Source organism: Sus scrofa, chromosome 5 (genome assembly GCF_000003025.6).
Source record: "Sus scrofa isolate TJ Tabasco breed Duroc chromosome 5, Sscrofa11.1, whole genome shotgun sequence".
NCBI lineage: Eukaryota > Metazoa > Chordata > Mammalia > Artiodactyla > Suidae > Sus > Sus scrofa.
Genome location: NC_010447.5, coordinates 7,017,937 through 7,037,287, shown reverse-complemented (window position 1 = coordinate 7,037,287; position 19,351 = coordinate 7,017,937). Strand labels below are relative to the sequence as shown.

General features: G+C 55.0%; 1 protein-coding gene across 1 annotated transcript in view; it reads left to right on the top strand.

Annotated features, from left to right (window-relative positions):
• Nucleotides 1-19,351, top strand: part of ACO2 (aconitase 2) — a 56,641-nt gene that overhangs the window by 33,736 nt on the left and 3,554 nt on the right. The window contains 11 exon segments of the mRNA NM_213954.1: nucleotides 2,655-2,913; nucleotides 7,289-7,381; nucleotides 11,485-11,643; nucleotides 11,870-12,020; nucleotides 13,491-13,595; nucleotides 14,401-14,492; nucleotides 15,896-16,001; nucleotides 17,532-17,689; nucleotides 17,869-17,942; nucleotides 18,592-18,703; nucleotides 19,209-19,331. Coding sequence (NP_999119.1) covers nucleotides 2,655-2,913; nucleotides 7,289-7,381; nucleotides 11,485-11,643; nucleotides 11,870-12,020; nucleotides 13,491-13,595; nucleotides 14,401-14,492; nucleotides 15,896-16,001; nucleotides 17,532-17,689; nucleotides 17,869-17,942; nucleotides 18,592-18,703; nucleotides 19,209-19,331 — 1,432 coding nt within the window.

Below are 19,351 nucleotides of genomic sequence, written 5' to 3'. Positions count from 1 at the left end.
CAGCTCTGATTGGACCCCTGTCCTGGGAACCTCCATAGGCCGCGGGAGCGGCCCTGAAAAGAGAAAAATAAATACATAAATAAGAAGATGCTAGTGAGGGAGCTCCCACTGTGGCAGGGTGGGTTAGGGCTCCAGCACTGTCACTGCAGTGGCTTGGGTCACTGTTGTGGCACAGGTTTGATCCCTGGCCCAGGAACTTCCACATGCTGAAAATGTGGCAAAAAATAAAAAATAAAATTAGAAGATGCCATTGCATTAAAATAGATATGAGTATTTTAGGCGGCCAGGGGACTTGCAGGGAAACTAGCCCCTAACCATGACAGAGGGGCCTGACTCTGTTCCTGAGAACTGGGTCTCTGTCATCCGGTGGGGGGCCAGGACAGATGGACATAGAGGACCCATTTTGCCATCCTCAGTTAATCCCCAAGGAAATAAGGTGATGAACTAACTCATCCTTGGGCTTTTGTCATTGTCAGGCTTTTTTATCCAGCTTCAGGCATTTGCTGTCAAGGTCTTTGGTTTTAAAGCCCATGTGCTATTTTTCACCTCCCCTGGGATCCAGGAAGAGGGGCTGTGCTCTGAGCAGTGAGTCATTGCTGTACACCAGCCTTGGCGATGCTGCCACAAAAGGGGCAGGCTCTACTTTGGGCCAGTGCTATTTTTATTCAAGGTTCTCATGACAGCAGAACTGTAGAGATGATCAGAATTTCCAGTGGCTCTGCTGCTGCTGCCCACAGAGCCAGCACTCCAGGGAACTCTTGCTTCCAAGGGTCGGGGGCCGAAAGGCAGGCTAGCAGAAGGAAGTTTCCCTGCCGGGTCACATTGGTAATAGCAATAACAATAATGATAATAGGAGTTCCCGTCGTGGTGCAGCGGAAACGAATCCGACTAGTAACCATGAGGTTGTGGGTTCGATCCCTGGCCTCGCTCAGTGGCTCAAGGATCCTTGTGTTTCTGTGGCAGTGGGGTAGGCCAGCAGCTGTAGCTCTGATTCAACCCCTAGCCTGGGGACCTCCATATGCCACAGGTGCACCCCCTCCCAAAAAAAACAGTAATAATAATAATTGAACACTGCAGGCTGTGCTCTGAGTTTCCAGATCTTATTGAGAGACCATGTAAGGCCTCGTAAAGAGCCTGGCCCGTGGGTCACACCGCTTGGTTTCTTGCATTCTAGCTCTGTCCCTTGCTAGCTCATGACCAGGGTCAAAGTACTTGACCTCACTGTGCTTCAGTTTGCTCATGTGTGTTGCGAGGTGAAATGAGTTCTGTACAGCATAGTGCTTAGGGCAGTGCTGGGCTGAAGGTAGACAGTGTGATCAGACGGTGGAGACAGAAAGTGCATCAGTGGTTGCTCGGGAATGAGGGCAGGAGGAGGGATTAAAGGGCGGAGCATGGAAATTTTTAGGTTCATTAACTTCACTGTGGCCGTGATTTCACAGATATATTCATGTGTCAGAACTTAACAGATCGAATGCTTTAACTATGTGTGGTTTATTACATGCCAATTGTACCTCAGTAAAGCTATTTAAAAACAGGTATGTGCCATACAAGTGCTGTTTGTTATCACATTCCAGTCCAAGCTCTGGACTTTAGTGGTGGACAGGTGAGCTCCAGAGAAGGGCAGTGGCTTATCTGGTTATCAGTGGGTTTAATAATAGGGTCAGATCTAAACCCAGAGCCGCTGGCTCTTCGTCCGATTATTGGGTGTGAGTGGAACTCTGCTCCTTCCCAGGAGGCCTCAGGTTTGGCCTAAGCTTTGAGGATGCTGGAAGGCAGAGGGAGGGGTGGTGGCTGTGCCGAGTGGGTGGCAGCAGGGAGTCAGCAGGGAGCCCCTAGGTGAGCGGGTGAGAGTTGGCTTCACCCAGCTCCGTCTGTGTGTCCAGGAGGCGGTTGAGTCCTGGCAGGTACTGTGCCTCCCCAGGGCCTGGGCTTGTACTGGCGTCTTGGCCCTGACAAGGAAGGGAGGGGTGTGTTCCACAGTGAAACAGGTCTAGGAAGAGGGTCTCATGAGAGGCCGGAAGCACTGTCTCTTCTTGAGAGCTGCTAGCCACCCTTGTCTTAATGGGGTGAGAGCCACTGGGGCTGATGGGAAATCGTAATAGGGTAGGGAGGCCTCCTGCTGTGAAGGGGCGGGTTGTGGGTGGAGGATGGGTTGGGGGTGCAGGTGCGGGTTCTCTGTGTCTTGGCGGGGCTGACTGTACAGAGGGGAGATGGCCGTGGCCAGAGAAGTAGAGGATCCCCAGTGAGACTGGCCGTGAACATGAGCTTTGAACTCTGCTGACTCGCTGTTTCTACTTGGTCATCTTATTAAATGACAGGGATACAATAAGGATTAAATGATGAGATATACATGTAATAAGTGCTCATCAGATAATAGTGATTAATATGCCAGAGAAGCAAATATCCTTGAGAAGAAAACCCTGCCACCTCTTGTGAGGTCGTTCATCAAGTGATTTTGACCTAGGGCGTGCCAGGCGCTGCACGGTGTGCTGGAGGTACCACAGCAAGCAGGACCAATTTGGCCCCACCCCCACAGAGCACAGGGCCCCCTCCTTGCCCACCGTCAGGATGGCTGTGGGCACGGAGAGGGAAAGGCTGTGGGCGGACGGGGGTTGTGCTGCCAGTACCAGACAGCCCCTCCCCTCTCCCTCCAGACTGAACCGGCCTCTGACCCTCTCAGAGAAGATTGTGTATGGACACCTGGATGACCCGGCCAACCAGGAGATCGAGCGGGGCAAGACATACCTCCGTCTGCGGCCCGACCGCGTGGCCATGCAGGATGCCACGGCCCAGATGGCCATGCTGCAGTTCATCAGCAGTGGACTGCCCAAGGTGGCCGTGCCCTCCACCATCCACTGTGACCATCTGATCGAGGCCCAGCTCGGGGGCGAGAAAGACCTGCGTCGGGCCAAGGTGAGCTGCAGATGGCATGGGAGGGTGGAGGGGGCAGTGGGTGTGACATGGGATAAGAGGCAGAGCCCTTGAACTAGGGCATCACCCCCAAATTCTAATGGGCTCTTTGGTGTAGTCTTTTGTTTTTGAATTGTTTTTGCTTTTCTCTAATTCTAAAAATACCATTTGCTGCAATGAAGATGTTAGAAAATACTGGTAAAGCCTAAAGAAAACAAAAATCATTCTCATTCTCACTACACTAAAGGTATTCTTTTCTGGTCCCTTTGCTGTAATATAACAGAATATTTTGTAAGAAAAATGATGGAAGTAGCAGGTTCTGACACATATTGCCAGTTGCTCTGGAGAGGGGACTTCATAAAGTCACCTTGCTGCCATCATCACATGTGGTCACTCGTGCTGTCACCTGACCGCTCAGGACCATGGCAGGGAGGTAGGCACATATCGTCACTGTTGGCAAATTAGAGGTGGCGGAGGCATTGTGCGGCCAAGTCCCACAACTGCTTGGGTGCGAGGTTAGGGCCAGCCCCTTATCCCAGCCCCCACTCAGTGTCCTCTCTTCTGATTTGCCCCTTTTGCAGCCTTTCTTCCCCGGGGAGTTGTGCGTGACAGGGTGGAGGGGGGTGGGTGCCATGCCAAAGAGTTTTTTCTTTGGATTCCCCTCACCCTTCCATGAACCACAGTCTAGCTCCTCCCTGCAAGCTCAGGTTGGGGTACCCCTGAGTGTGTCTACTCTTGGCAACAGCAGGTCTCTCCCAGCTCTGGGCCAACACCCTCCGCAACCCCCTGAGTGGGAACGAGCACTGCTCTTGAGGGGTATTGGCAGGAGCTGAATGCTGGCAGGGCTGCAGCCCGCTGGGCACAGAGCAGGGCATGCAATTGAAAGTGCTTTGGCTCCCAGGGTCAGCACAGCTCAGATTGCCTCTCAGGCCCATGGGAAACGCTTGGGGCAGCTTTCTCATTCAAGCCCCTTCCCAGGCCCACTCGTTTCTGTCCTGGTGGCACAGCAGCTCCGCTCAGCTAAAGAGCCCAGCCTTCTGGCTGGTGGTTTTCATGTTAGCAGCAGTGGAGGTGGTAACTGGTAAGAGTACAGAGGACCCTGCAGTGCTGGGTGCTGGGTTCTCCCTCTTCAGCCCCAGGGATGGAGACCCCACAGCAGGTCCCCCACCTCCAGGGCTCGGCCCTCACCTTGCTCTAGGGATTTAATCTACCTTCTGGAGATGAGAGTCACAGAATCACAGGATTTCAGAACTCCTTCCCTCATTTATTTAACAAATGCTTACTGAACATTTATTATGTGCCAGGCACTGCTAGGTATTGGGACTCAGTGTGAGCCTGACACACAAGGGCTCTGCCCTCTGCCTTCTGGCTTTAGCGTCTAGCAGGGAGAAAAGCTAAGCATTCACGCAGATTGGTAACTGCCAGTTTGCATGTGTGATATGAAGGGAGAGTGTAGGATTCTGTGAAAGTGTAAGAAAGGTGTCTGATTTAGACTTGGAGGGGGAAAGGATAGCCTTTTTTTTTTTTTTTTTTTTTTTCCCCATTTCTTGGGCCGCTCCTGCGGCATATGGAGGTTCCCAGGCTAGGGGTCTAATCGGATCTGTAGCCGCCGGTCTACGCCAGAAGCACAGCAACACGGGATCCGAGCCACATCTGCAATCTACACCACAGCTCGTGGCAATGCCGGATCCTTAACCCACTGAGCAAGGCCAGGGATCGAACCTGCGACCTCATGGTTCCTAGTCAGATTCGTTAACCACTGAGCTATGATGGGAACTCCCAGGATAGACTTTTTAGGGTGTAACATGTAAGCTGACACCTGAGCAGATAAGGAAGAACATTCTGGATGGAACAGAGTATACAAGGACCTAGAGGCAGGAAGCAGCCTGGTGTGTTGGTGGAGTTGGAAGGGGGCCTGTGGGATTGGAGCTGTGATGTGGGTGGGCACAGGTGCAGGCAGGGCCTTGAGGGCTGTGGGCACCATCCTGGGAGTCGTGGAAAGGTTAAGGAGGAGTGGGATATGGTCACATTTACATGTATTTATAAAGGGTTCCTCTGTTTGGAGCTCACAGAAACACGGTGACCTGTCCAGGGTCACACAGACAGCCAGAGAGGTATGGAGGCTGAGGTCAGGTGGAGACTCTGCTACACCACTCTGGCCACCCCTCTGCCTCAGGCCGCCCCCTTGAAGACACACGAGCAAATCCATCTACACAACCAGCTGCCTCCTACCCTCGGGACCAATTTTATAAATGACTGATTTGTGAATGAAAAAACAATGTATTTATTATGAATCAGAAAGAGATTGCTGTGGGGACCCAAATTCTTTGTCTGCCATTCTTTGACCTGGGGGAGCCACACGGGGGCCCTCCGAAGAGAGCGAGTGGTTGGTCTGGGATTTAAGTAAAGGGTTGCATGGTTTGGAGACTTTTTTTTTTTTTTTTTTGTCTTTTGTCTTGTTGTTGTTGTTGTTGTTGTTGCTATCTCTTGGGCCGCTCCCGCGGCATATGGAGGTTCCCAGGCTAGGGGTTGAATCGGAGCTGTAGCCACCGGCCTACGCCAGAGCCACAGCAACGCGGGATCCGAGCCGCGTCTGCAACCTACACCACAGCTCACGGCAACGCCGGATCGTTAACCCACTGAGCAAGGGCAGGGACCGAACCCGCAACCTCATGGTTCCTAGTCGGATTCGTTAACCACTGCGCCATGACGGGAACTCCTGGAGACTTTTTTTTTTTTATCTTTTTAAAGGGCTGCACCTGCAGCATATGAAAGTTCCCAGGCCAGGGGTCGAATCAGAGCTGGCACAGCAACGCCAGATATGAGCTGCATCTGTGACCTACACTACAGGTTGTAGCAGCTCCGGATCCTTAACCCACTGAGCAAGGCCAGGGACCAAACCCGCATCCTCATTGATACTAGTCAGATTCTTAACCTGCTGAGCCACAGTAGGAACTTCCTGGAGGGTGTTTTATGGAGGGTCCAGCAGAGCCCACCGTGAGGCCTCCTCTGCCTTGGAGCACCACCCATGCCCAGAGGCTAGCAGCTCTCATTTCTGAGTTCTTTGCATCTCTGTGCTATCTGCTGTGCTTCTAGCCCTTTGTCCCCGGGGTTCCCCCATCCAGGGAAGTGCCTTGTCTTCCACATAGACCCTGGCCTCACATCCGTGTGCTGGGAAGCCTTCTCCTCCCCGTGAGGAAATAGCCTTCGAATTACAGGCAGGATGGGACCCATCCTGTTGTTTGTTTTGTTGAAACTCAAGTTTCAGGACGTGATCCATTTGACAGTATTTGGGGCCCGTCAACCATATACCAAGTGTTGAGCACCTATGACATGCCAGACAGCGGCCTCGGTGTTCTGAGATGCAGTCTCCTTTAAGGGAGGTGGCTTTATTTTTATTATAATGGAGCACTTTGTAGCTGGATAGGCCTAGGTTCAAACACTGGCTTCTCTGTTTAACCCTGGGATCTCCAGCAGGTTATTTCACCTCCGCATTTCTGGGTTTTTTTTTTTTTGCCTTTTTTGCCTTTTCTATGGCTGCTTCTGCGGCACGTGGAGATTCCCAGGCTAGGGGTCTAATTGGAGCTGTAGCCGCCGGCCTACGCCAGAGCCACAGCAACGCAGGATCCGAGCCGCGTCTGCAACCTACACCACAGCTCATGGCAATGCTGGATCCTTAACCCACTGAGCAAGGCCAGGGATCGAACCTGTGACCTCATGGTTCCTAGTCAGATTCGTTAACCACTGCGCCAGGACGGGAACTCCCACATTTCTGTTTTTGCATCTATAAAATGGGACGGGTGGCGGTTCCTTCCCTGCTTGTGGATGGGCAGTGAGGACGTTGAGCGCGGTGCTGTTTCCGTTGTGGGCATTCCGTATGCGTCAGCCAGGTTTACCCATGGGGCGCCCACGGAGAGAGAACCACCCACCGTGAGGTGCAGTGGGACCGGCTGTCCACTCCATCCACCGCTTCCCATTGACAGCTCCCCTTCCCGACAGGGTCCCAGTTGATCCTGTGGTGGCTCCACCCCCCTCCCCCATTCACAGAGGACTCAAGTGCCAGAGGGACCCTTGGAGACGATGTAGCCCAGTTCCTTCCGCAAGTAAGGAACCTGAGACCCGGTGCGGGGAAGGGTTTATGTGGACCCACTCCCTGGCCAGGTGTCACCGAAGGAGCTGTGTCTCTGTACCTTTGCCGTTCTCCTGGGCCTGCCGGCGGACTGTGGGCCACCGTCCAAGCCTTTTGGAAACTGTTTGTCGAAGTCTCCGGCAGAGGGCCTGTCTTCACGGTGCCAGCATTTCGGAGTCGGGGTGGGGTGAAGGGAGGAGGCACGAGCACACTGTTGCTGATGCCCTGGTTATTGATTTGTCTCAACAGGACATAAACCAGGAAGTGTATAACTTCCTGGCAACTGCAGGTGCCAAGTACGGCGTGGGCTTCTGGAGGCCTGGCTCCGGAATCATTCACCAGGTAAAGCAGGGCCTGGCCGCCTTTGGGTGTGGGCAGGGGAACAGGCTGCCCTTCAGGAACAGAGAGCACCTGCGGGCCTGCGGGAGCAGGGGGTTCACGGGGCCGAGGAGGAATTGGATGACCTCTCCGAGCCCTTAGGCTCCTCTTCTTTCATTTTAAAATTAATTTTTGTATGTCAGGTTATACATTCTCACTCTCTGTGTGAGAAATTGAAGTAGTCCCTTCCAACATAAGAAAGAGAAGAGTCCCTTCTATACCACACACACACACACAACCGAGTGACCCGGTGATATATATATGTAACTTTCTTATATATGTATCTTATATGTATATGTATGTTTCATATATATATATATGTATATGTATGTTTCATATATGTATATGTATATGGCTGGGTCACTTTGCTGTACAGCAGAAATTGGTACATTGTAAATCAACTATGTTAATTAAAAATAATAATAAAAGGGGGAAAAAATTAAATAAATAAAATAGTCCCCTCTGACCCGCTTGGTAACCATCATTTTAAGGTGACATGTTTCCTGCCACATCTTCTTCCAAGCATTGTGGTACCATTTGTCTTCTGTTTTGCTTTCTTCCACGAGTGTTCTGCCTTGTTGAGTGGTTAGCTAATTTGATGAGTGCACACTGTGTGCCAGCCACCACTATCTGCAGATGGTAACCCTGGCCTCGCCTTGATGCTATGAGGCTGGTGGTTTTATCGTCCACACCTCACAGATGGGGACACTGGGGCGCAATGCAGTTCATCTCCTCGCCCAGGGCCACCCAGCTGGCCGATCGTGGAGCCAGGCTTCGCATCCAGGCAGCCTGGCCCTGGCGTCAGAGTTCCACCCCCCTGTGCTGCTTGGTGACCTCAGCCCCTTGCTGGTGTTCCAGAGGATGGAGGGACCACAGGCCGCGTGGCTGCCTAGGGCAGGCGTTCTCCTGGGGTCTCCCCAAAGATGGGTTATGTCTTGCTAGGCAGTTCTGTCTGTAAGTTCAAGTGTGTGTGTTTGTGTGTGTTTCTGGGGAGATGGGTGCTTAGCTTTCATGCCTGCTCAGGCTCGCTGACTGGCTTGTGGGGTGTGTACTGGTTAGAGTCCGTTTGCATCCATCCTGATTGTGAAACCTGCCTCCATCGTACCTTCCCAAGGTGACCCTCCCCAGGCCTCACTTCCCGGCCTCACTTCCCGGCCTTCCTTCAGGACAAGCTGAGTCAGGCTGTAATCCGACCCTGAGGGCTCTCAGCACTGCCGCACTCTGAAACCAGAGCCCGCAGATCCCCACTCTGCCCTTTCAGACCATGGCCCTGGCCAGGAAGGGGCGCCCTGGGAAGGGCAGGTCACATGGTCTGCAGGCACCAGAGAGCCTCTCAGCAGCAGGGCTTGGGAGTCAGGGACCCAGGCTTGGCCTTTTGTTGTCAGGTTGACCTCGATCCAAGTGTCCCCGTTCCACCTCAGTACAAACGCCCAGGCCTTTTTGGCAGCTTCGGGGTCAAAGTTTGGAGCTGTGAGTGCTGGCAGCTCACACCTGCCACTGGCCACCAACGAGGCGAACAGCCTGATGCATTTGCTCCTTTAAAAGGGAACTTGCCGGGGATCCCGTGATCTCTGTGCAGCTCTACCCTTCTTTGCCCTTGGTGTCAGGCGGCTTTAATCCACCGTGTCCAAGTCAAGCCTTCGTCCCTCTCCCTCCGCCTCGCAGGCCCTGGTGAGCCTTCCTCCTCTGCACGCTCTCCCCTTCCCGCCGTGAAGTCCCAGGCCCTCTGGGCCCAGCGCTCGGCTCCGTGTGTGATCCTCTGGGGGGCCCGTCTCATCACGAGCACGGTGTGTGCCAGGTGCCTTGCCTTCGGCCTTTCGTGCGCTGCAGGCACAGGAATGGGGGCTCACTCTCTTCGCTAGCTCGGGCCGGTGCCAGTCAGTAGAGAATAGGTCCTCAGTGTACGTGTGTCGTGCAGACGGATGGCTCACTTTCCAGTTTTACCTTCTGGATGGTAGTCCAGCCTTCTGGACTAAATACCCTTCTCCCCGCCACACCCCCATCCGACCGCTGAGGTCACCGCCACAGCCAGTGCTTTGTGTTGCTTCCTGCGGTCCTCGGGTCTGCACTGATCACTCCCCTCTGACATGGACCACAGTCGGTCTCTGCTGTGCGACCAAACTGAATTCTCTGTGTCTGGTCTTCACGGATCAGCCTTTTCCAACCTTGAGGAACTTGAGAGGTTAACTAGTTTTAAATCTTTGCACATGGCCGAGGCAAGGTGGGCCAGAGAACTGAAACAGTTAAACGGTGTCCTCTCCAACAGCTGTTCTCTGTCAGGGATTTCTTCTGTGCTGGCCTGTTCTCCCAGCCGGCTGCCTCGTTCCTGGGGAAGAAACCGGGTCTTCTAACTCGATGCGTTTCCAAGGAGCCGAGCCCCCTCGAACCTTGCTGAGTCTACTGGGCAAGATGCCTCGCCCGAGGCAGAGGTCCTGGGGTTCTGTGATATTCCGGGGAGCCTGCCCCCATTCAGTCGGTTCTGACAGTTCACAGAGCCTTTCACGTCCTCGATCTCGTATGTCCTCCCCAACATCCTTAGGTGTGTGTCGGGGTGTAATTCCATCTGACAGGTCAGCAGAGCCTCAGATGAAGAAGCCTGCTGCAAAATAATAAATACAAACAATGCCTCTCCCAGGCACTGCTACAGCTTGATGTGCCTGTTCCATTGAGTGATTGCTGTGACCCGATGAGGCGAACACTGTCGTTAGCAACATTTTTCTTTTTGGGGGGTGTGTGTCTTTTTAGGGCTGCACCCGTGGCATACGGAAGTTCCCAGGCTAGGGGTCAAATCAGAGCTGTAGCCACCAGGCTACTCCACAGCTCATGGCAACGCTGGATCCTTAACCCACTGAGCGAGGCCAGGGATGGAATCTGCGTCCTCAAGGATGCTAGTCGGGTTCATTGCCACTGAGCCACGACGGGAATTCCAGCAACTTTTTTAGATGGGAAGCCTAGGCTTGGAGAGGAAGTGACTACTAGAAGGTGGTGGGGCCAGAACCCAGACCCAGGCGTGGTTCGTTTTGGCCACGGCTTTCCTAGAGCAGTCGTGTAGCCCCCAGTGGCCAGCATCTCAGGTGTCTGGGTGGCGGGCAGATCTTACTGGGAAGCTGCCCCTGTAGCTTCGTCAGGTATTTGGGGACTGTGCCCCTGGCCAGCTCCTTCCCAGCTAGGAGAGGGGCCTCGAGGAAGCAGGGACCCTGAACCAGGAAAGGTCATGAGCCAAGTCATCATCTTCCTTAAGCAAGTTGCTCTGGGCTCCGAGCCGCTTCCAGGCTGCCGAGGCCGGAGAGGCGTTGTCTGTACTTTGTTTCAGTTCAGCAGTGGAAGAACTCCTGGCCTGAGCTCCACCGGGTCCCCAGTGCTCCCTTGCGGGTGCTGGAGTCAGGCCATGAAAGACGGTCTGCCCTGTTGAGAAGCTAGATAAGCACACTCCACGTGTCCACCATGTGAGGCAGGAAGTGTGGTCAGCACATGTCCCCGGGCTTGTCACAGGACATATTCTTGCATCCCAGGTCATCTGGTTCTCATCACAATCCGGGGTCAAGATGGGGCGGCCTTTATAACCGTGCTAACAGATGAGGAAATGGAGATTCGGGGAGGCACTTACAAAGCCCAGGTCTCACAGTCAGGAACTGTCCAAGCTGTCCGTGAGCCACGCCACCCAGCTCTCCCAGGTCCAGGCCTCACTGGAGAGGCTCCATCCTGGAGGAATGCCTGGGAATTTGCAGAACCCTCGGGAGCCCTACTTCCATTCTCTGCTGAGGGCTTTTAAGCTTAAGATCTTGGATTCTTCTTTTTTTTTTTTCCCCTTTTTAGAACCGCACCTGCAGCACATGGAAGTTCCCAGGCTAGGGGTCAAATCAGAGCTGCAGTTGCCAGCCTACACCACAGCCACAGCAACGCGAGACCCAAGCCGCATCTGCGACCTACTCCACAGCTCACAGCAACGCTGGATCCTTGACCCATGAAGCAGGGCTAGGGATCAAATCTGCATCCTCATGGATACTAGTTGAGTTCATTTCGGCTGAGCCACAATGGGAACTCCAAGGTCTTGGATTCTTTTTCAGATCATTCTGGAAAACTACGCGTACCCTGGGGTTCTTCTGATCGGCACTGATTCCCACACCCCCAATGGCGGTGGCCTGGGGGGCATCTGCATTGGAGTCGGGGGTGCTGATGCCGTGGATGTCATGGCCGGGATCCCCTGGGAGCTGAAGTGCCCCAAGGTGAGGGGTGGGCAAAGGCTGTTGAGGCGGCAGCAGAGGGGTGGCTGGTGGGGAGGAGTGGGAGGTGTGGGGCCCAAAGGGGGTGGGAGGAAAGCTCAGGCTCAGACCTCTGGGGAGGAGGCAGGGCTGAATACGCTGAAATGGGCATGCCAGCAGGCGGATTCCTGGTTGGGACGTGGCGCGTGGCAGGCAGGGCCTGTGACTGCTTTCTTGCCCTACTGTTCAGGTGATTGGTGTGAAGCTGACGGGCTCGCTCTCTGGCTGGACCTCACCCAAAGATGTGATCCTGAAGGTGGCGGGCATCCTCACCGTGAAAGGTGGCACGGGTGCCATCGTGGAGTACCATGGGCCTGGCGTGGACTCCATCTCCTGCACTGGTGAGGAAGGCGGCCACGGGACATGGCTCTCAGGCTGCACTGGGCCTCATGGGGCCTGCAGTCGAGCCATAGAAGCAGTGGATGGCCTCCTGAGAAGCCGCCCAGGCAGTTTAGAGACTTCGGGTGGACACTTTGAGGTAGAGGGGAGACGGTCTAGTCCAAGACTGTCTGAGTCGGGGCCCTTCAAGGATGGCGGGTAGCTGTGGCCGCACGGAGTTAGGCCCTGAACCAGCTTGGCCATGGCCCTGGGCTGCCTTGGGTGATCCAGGAGAAAAATCCACAGAGGGTGGTGGTGGGAACAGGGAATCAGCGCCAGGGCTTGGGTCACGAAGTCGCTCCATTCTTACATCTTGTCTTGGCTGAAGGTGGAGCCCGCTCTCTTCCTTTGAAGGAGAGGCCATCACTTGTTAGTGTCCAGACCCGGGAGAAGCCAGCCCCTTCCTACTCACCACTCCGGGTGCCCTGGTCTCAGTGCCTGGGCCCTTGGAAATCCAGGTAGACCGGGCACGAGCCTGAGAGAGGATTTGGTCCAGACTTCCCCAGGCACCTGCCTCAGCTCAGCTGGCCCTTGTTCCCTCCAGTGAAATGGGGTCACTCTTTAGGTGGTCCTTACTGCCACTGGACAGCTCAGTTAGAAAGTTGGTGGAGTTCCCGTCATGGCGCAGCGGAAACGAATCGACTAGGAACCATGAGGTTGTGGGTTTGATCCCTGGCCACACTGAGTAGGATAAGGATCTGGTGTTGCCGTGAGCTGTGGTGTAGGTCACAGATGCAGGTCAGGTCCGGCATTGCTGTGGTATAGGCTAGGCAGCCGTAGCTCAGATTAGACCTCTAGCCTGGGAACCTCCATATTCTGTGGGTGTGGTCCTAAGAAGCCAAAAAAAGGAAGTTGGTAAGAAGCCAAGACCCATGTCCCCACAACCCGTGAGGCTGGAGTCCTGAGAGCAGTCAGGACATCTGTAACCCTTCAGCTCTGTGGGCGGCTCGTTGTCCAGGCAGTGCACATCATTCCGGTAGTATTGCTGGAAAGAGTGCAGGCCTGCACACCACGCAGAGACCTAGGCCTGCACGCCACGCTTGCATTTGCTGTATGGCCCGGCCTTGGACCTGAGCCGGTTCGCTCACCTGCAGATAGACACAGTAACGACTGGGCAGTCTGGCCAGGTCAGCTTTCATTACATGGCGACAGGTCAGCCAGACCCAGAACTGGAGCGCGGCTTGTAGGGGCTGAATCTTGTGTCCTCCTCACTCCACCCACCCAGTGGCCACTCGGAGCTGGGACACTGAGCTCTGGCCCGTGGCCTCTCTTTACTGGCTCTTGTGTTAACCATGGGCCACAAGGACAGTGCGAGCGAGGGAAAGAATGATGCCAGCTCCCTGGTGTGAAGGCATGTGTGCAGACCTAACCAGGGTGTGGGACCCTCACCAGCTGCTCAGCCAGCCCTGCCCGTGGGCTCTGCTTCTCCGCAGGCATGGCGACAATCTGCAACATGGGCGCAGAGATCGGGGCCACCACCTCCGTGTTTCCTTACAACCACAGGATGAAGAAGTACCTGAGCAAGACAGGCCGGGCAGGTGAGCCAGTGGGGGTCTAAACCAGGGGCCCCCAGACTGGCTCCGAGACGTCCCTCGCGGTCGCTGAGGCATGTGTGCCCTACTGCTCCTGAGCGGGATGTCTGTAGCTCTCAGCTTCTCAGGGTGTGAGGCGGCCGTGCCTCAGGATTGGAATTGAAGTTTCACCTGAAAGGTGTCTGAACACCGGTTCTCCTTGGCCTGGTCCCCAGTGCCCTCTACAGGAAGCTCTGGAAATGACATGGATTTGCTTCTGTTTGTAATTCCTGCCCTAGCGGAAACGTTAGGAACAAGAACACTTTCTCAGCCTTCCCCAACTTCCCTGAGGCTCTAGCTTGGCTTCTTTGAAGCCCAGAGTTGGAAATAAGGCCTGCAGGAGAGATTGCTGGAGCCTCTGAAGAGAGATGAGGGGGAATTGGGGGAGCCCGAGGCCAGGGGGCCCTGGGGAGAGTGTGTCTGTTTCTAAGCTCTGGCACATGGAGTCCTACCTAGAAGGCCCTTCCCTTGTGTTTATATCATGTGACTTCTTTTCCTTTAAAACTCAGTGCTTCTCCGTGTCCCTCTGTTCCTGGGTGCCTCTGTCATACTATGTTGAAACTTCTGGCCGATAGCTTCCTTTCTAGATTGCGATCCCCTCAAGGCCAGGAACAGTGTCCTGTGGTGTTTGCTTTGTTCTTTGTTTTCCCAGCCAGTGCCCAGGGCTCAGGGTTGGGCAGGTGCCAGGTACCTGTGGCTCATGTGGATGGACGGATGGAGGCTTATGACCAGTTTGCTTTACATGCCTCTTTCTCCCCCTTGTTAATTTCAGATATTGCCAACCTCGCTGACGAATTCAAGGACCACTTGGTACCTGACCCTGGCTGCCATTATGACCAAGTGATTGAAATTAACCTCAGCGAGGTGAGGAAGGGAATTGGTTCCAAGGAGCTTGAGGATGGGCGATCAGACCCCGTCTGGGGACTTCTGGTGGGCGCTGGGGAGAGCCAGGGCAGGTCCCTGCCTGTACACCCAGCACAGCTCCTAAGCTTTTGGTTCCCTAGTGTGTCTGCAAACCGCTGCCTGAGTCAGGCACAGTGGAGTGGTAGGGCAGCAGGAAGGCTAGGTAGCCTAGGGGAGAGTAGGGGTGGCGGTGGCTAGTGATTCAGAAACATTTGCCCCCTCTTCAGCTTTAGCAGAAGCCAAGATTTCACTTGAGCTTGCTTTGTTAGAGTTCAGAGGACAAGGCCCCAAATTCCCAGGCCTGAGCCTGGCACCCTGAGACCTGTAGACAGGGCGGCTTTGGAAGGCCAGAGGAAGGGTGGGTCAGAGGAGCAGAAGCAGCGGAGTGGCCAAGGGTAATAATTGCTAACGTTTATTGAACGCTGACTGTGTATCAGGTGCTTTGCTAAATGCTTCACATTGATTAATAAGTATTATCAAATATAGGAATTCCCATTGTGGCTTAACGGGTTAAAAACCTGACATAGTGTCCCTGAGGATATGAGTTCGATCCCTGTCCTTGCTCTTTGGGTTAAGTATCTTGCATTGCCACAAAGTGCAGCATAGGTCCCAGATGCAGCTTGGCTCTTGCTATGGCTGTGGTGTAGGCCAGCAGCTGCAGCTCCAATTTGACCCTTAGCCTGAGAACTTCCATACACTGCAGCTGTGGCCCTAAAAAGAAAAAAAAAAAAAAAAAGGTATCACATATAAAGTATCTGGGGAGTTCCCGTCATAGCTCAGCAGAAACGCATCTGACTAGCATCTATGAGGTTGCAGGTTTGATCCCTGGCCTCGTTCAGTGGGTGAAGAATCCAGCGTTTGCCGTGAGCTGTGGTGTAGGTCACAGACCTGGCTCAGATCCTGCATAGCTATGGCTGTGGTGTAGGTGGGCAGCTAAACTGGTGAATTTAACTGCTAGCCTGGGAACTTCCATATACTGTGGGCGTGGCCCTAAGAAGTATCTGGCCCTTAAGTCTGTGTTTTCCTAAGATTCCAGAAGCACCACAGTATGGGAGAAAATGGGCTTAGGAAGCTGGCAGCCTTGATTCATTCCATCCTCTGCTATCTCCCAGCTGTGTGACCTTGAGCAAAGCATGGCAGCTCTGTCACCTGCAGACTGGGGATAACAGCCTGTGGGGTTGGAGGAATCCCAGGGGCTGGTGCATGGATGGTGCCTGTTGCTCAGGCGTTTCCTGGGTTGAGGTCTGAGCCAGGCGAGCAGGGGTTGGCCTGCCTCCCAGGCCCCGCATGACTTGGTGAGCCCTGAAGAGAGAGGCGGTCCACACACCAAGACCTGCTCTCTCCTCTTGCCTTTTGTCCTTTAGCTGAAGCCACACATCAACGGGCCCTTCACCCCTGACCTGGCTCACCCCGTGGCGGAAGTGGGCAGCGTGGCAGAGAAGGAGGGGTGGCCGCTGGACATCCGAGTAGGTGAGCACCTCCCCCTGCCCAGGGCCAACCCAGGGCAGCGCCCAGTCGCCTGTGCTGACCACAGGGTCCTTCCTGAATGTGCCGGGCACTTTCAGAAATAGTTGGTTTTTTTTTCTTTAAGGCTTTTTGAAGAAACTGTTTTTCTTGGTATAAAACATATGTATACCCGTGTAGAGAAATATTGACAAAGAAGAATTTTAAAATACCCTGGATTTCAACCCTCAGGCAGAACCAGCTCTCGGAGCTCTTTGCCCATGTTTCTGTGTACTCGGCACACTGGGGGTATTTTTCTGTTTTACAAGCATCTCCTTATACCAACCACGATGCCTGATTTTACTTCACATGATTTACATACATGGACACGCTGGCATGTTTGTGTCACTAGCGCCTGCCGTTGTCACCGTCTAGTGTGGCTTTGAAGCACGTGGACCCAGGTGGCCTAGATTTGAATCTGACTCTGCCACTTCATAGCTGGGCGACCGTGAGCAGAGTCCTTCACCTCCTGTGCCCCAGTTCCCTCCCCATCTGTAAAGTGGCAGTGACACTGTACCTACCCATTAAAAATTGCCGGGAAGAGGGGCAAGTTCTCACATTCCCTGGTGCTGACAGGGAGTGCGTAGCATGTGTTCCGCCCTGTTAGTTGAAAGAACCAAAAAGAAATCTTTGGTATCTTAGTAACTAGAAAATAAATGGCTGTTAAGTCCCCGGATAGCATAGCAGATTAAGGATCTGGTGTTGCGCAGCTGTGGTGCAGGCTGCAACTGTAGCTCAGGTTCTGCCCTGGCCTGGGAACTTCCACCTGTCTCGAGTGCAGCCAGCGAAGGAAAAAAAAAGAAATTGTTGCATTGGTGAGAGAGACTGTCTGCAGTGACAGACAGTCTTTACTGACTTTTGAATGACGGTGATGTTTTAAAAAGAACTCCTGGGAGTTTCCGTTGCGGCGCAGCAGAAACGAACCCAACTAGGATCCATGAGGATGTGGGTTTGATCCCTGGCCTTGCTCAGTGGGTTAAGGATCTGGCATTGCCATGAGCAGTAGGCCGGGCAGCTGCGGCTCCAATTTGACACCTAGCCTGGGAACTTCCATGGGCCTCAGGTACGGCCCTAAAAAGCAAAAAAGAAAACAAAAAACCCCTCTCCTTCCTCTGATTAGAAAGCCAGAGAATGCGACAGTACAAACGAGGGACACCGGCACCTCCCGTAAGCCCTCACCCAGCGGTGGTCCCTGTGGGTTCTCGTGTGGGTGCGTGGCTGTGCACACACATGCGGGTTGCACTCCTGCAGGAGTGGCTGTCCCAGGTGGTCCGTGTCCTGTTCCCCGGCCCCTCGTCTTCCCTTCAGCGGCAGGGTCAAGAGGAGCCGGTCCTTTACTCTTAGACAGGGAGGTAGGCTGCGTCCAGTAAGAACAGCCCTGGCCCAGCACAGCTGGTGAACTCTCGATCAGGTCTGGTAGGGGGAGGTCGGGCGGAGAGCTCTGGTCACTCTCCTCCTGACTCCTGCCCCCCCTCCGCCCCCACCATGATGCGCCAGGTCTGATCGGCAGCTGTACCAACTCCAGCTATGAGGACATGGGGCGCTCAGCAGCCGTGGCCAAGCAGGCACTGGCTCACGGACTCAAGTGCAAGTCCCAGTTTACCATCACACCGGGCTCTGAGCAGATCCGAGCCACCATTGAGCGGGATGGTTACGTGAGTGCCCCCACCCCCACCCCGCTGCTCAGCAGTGTGGCCTCAGGGCAGGATGGGCCACAGCCTTGGAGGCAGGGGCTGGTACAGGTCCCAGGAGCAGCCCCGGGTCCCCACGCAGCTCCTGACCCCTCAAGCTGCCACCGGCCTGCCCTGTGATTCCCTTCCCTCTCCCGTTGCAGGCACAGGTCCTGAGGGATGTGGGCGGCATCGTCCTGGCCAATGCCTGCGGCCCCTGCATTGGCCAGTGGGACAGGTGAGAAGTGGAGATTTGCGTCCTGGGTACAGAGCCCGGGAGGTTGAGGGGAGATGTTACTGAGGTGGAGAGAAGACACTCAACCCAGCTTCAGGGGCTGTTGCACTTTTCCAGGGAGTTCGTGTTGTGGCTCAGCAGGTTATGAACCCAGCTAGTGTCCGGGAGGATGCGGGTTCGACCCCTGGCCTTGCTTAGTGAGTCAGGGATCTGGCGTTGCCTTGGTTATGGCAAGTGCAGCTCCAATTCGACCCCTAGCCCAGGAACTTCCATGTGCCGTAGCTGTGGCCCTAAAAAGCAAAAAAAGACTTTCCCAGGTGGAACTGGAAAGCTGGGCACAGGGGTAGAGAAGAGCCCCCAGCAGCACTGGCCTGGCGAGAAGGAGCCAGGGAGGCCTCATCCTAAGGCACACAGTGCACAGTGGGCGGCTCTGCCGGAGCCTCTCAACAGGAGGCAGCCCTGACCTCGGTCTGGCCTCTCCCCCGGGTGGCCTCAAGCAGACTGCGGGTGCCCGAGGGTCCCCTGTGCCGAGCGTGCCCGGAGGAGGTGACCGTCTCGGGGTCTTTCCACCCCCCTCCTCTGCCATGAGCTAGGCAGGCGGGCCAGCTGACAAGGCCAGACCTCCCTAAGTCTGTCCCCTCTGGCCTGGCAGAAAGGACATCAAGAAGGGGGAGAAGAACACAATTGTCACCTCCTACAACCGCAACTTCACAGGCCGCAACGACGCCAACCCCGAGACCCATGCCTTCGTCACGTCCCCGGAGGTGAGCCTGCCGGGCCCGGCCCGTCCTGGGGTGGCCTCGGGGAGGTGGGGACACCGGGCCAGGCCGTCTGACCCAGCAGGGCAGCTGAGGCAGGGTCGGCACCCAGGACGAGGGCTCGTTGGAGCAGAAGCCAAGCGCTACAGCCTGGCCAGCCCCAGGCGGTGGGCTCCCTGGCGCCCCTGGCGGGCTCCCTCGGTGCCAGGCGTCTGTCTTGTTTAGTACAGTTGTCATCGTGAACAGGAGCTTCAGAGTCGCCACCCAGGACAGATGGCCCTGCCTCTGAGGGGCTCTGAGGTCCAGGCCCCAGAGGAGGGTTCGCGAGGCACCCGCAGGCCCAAGGGCCCTGGTCCCAGAGATTGTGCAGGTCCCCTCTCGGGAAGAGTGGGCTGTGCAGGATCTGGAAACTTCCTGGGCTCCGTCTCGGTTTTGGTCTGGGCTTCTGCTGAGGTGGGAGGACGGGATTCGTGTTGGGTGCTCACCAACAGGCGGGCCACCTCCATTTCAGATTGTCACCGCCCTGGCCATCGCTGGCACCCTCAAGTTCAACCCAGAGACTGACTTCCTGACAGGCAAGGATGGCAAGAAGTTCAAGCTGGAGGCTCCGGACGCAGACGAGCTTCCCCGAGCGGTGAGCAGGCGCTGCCACTG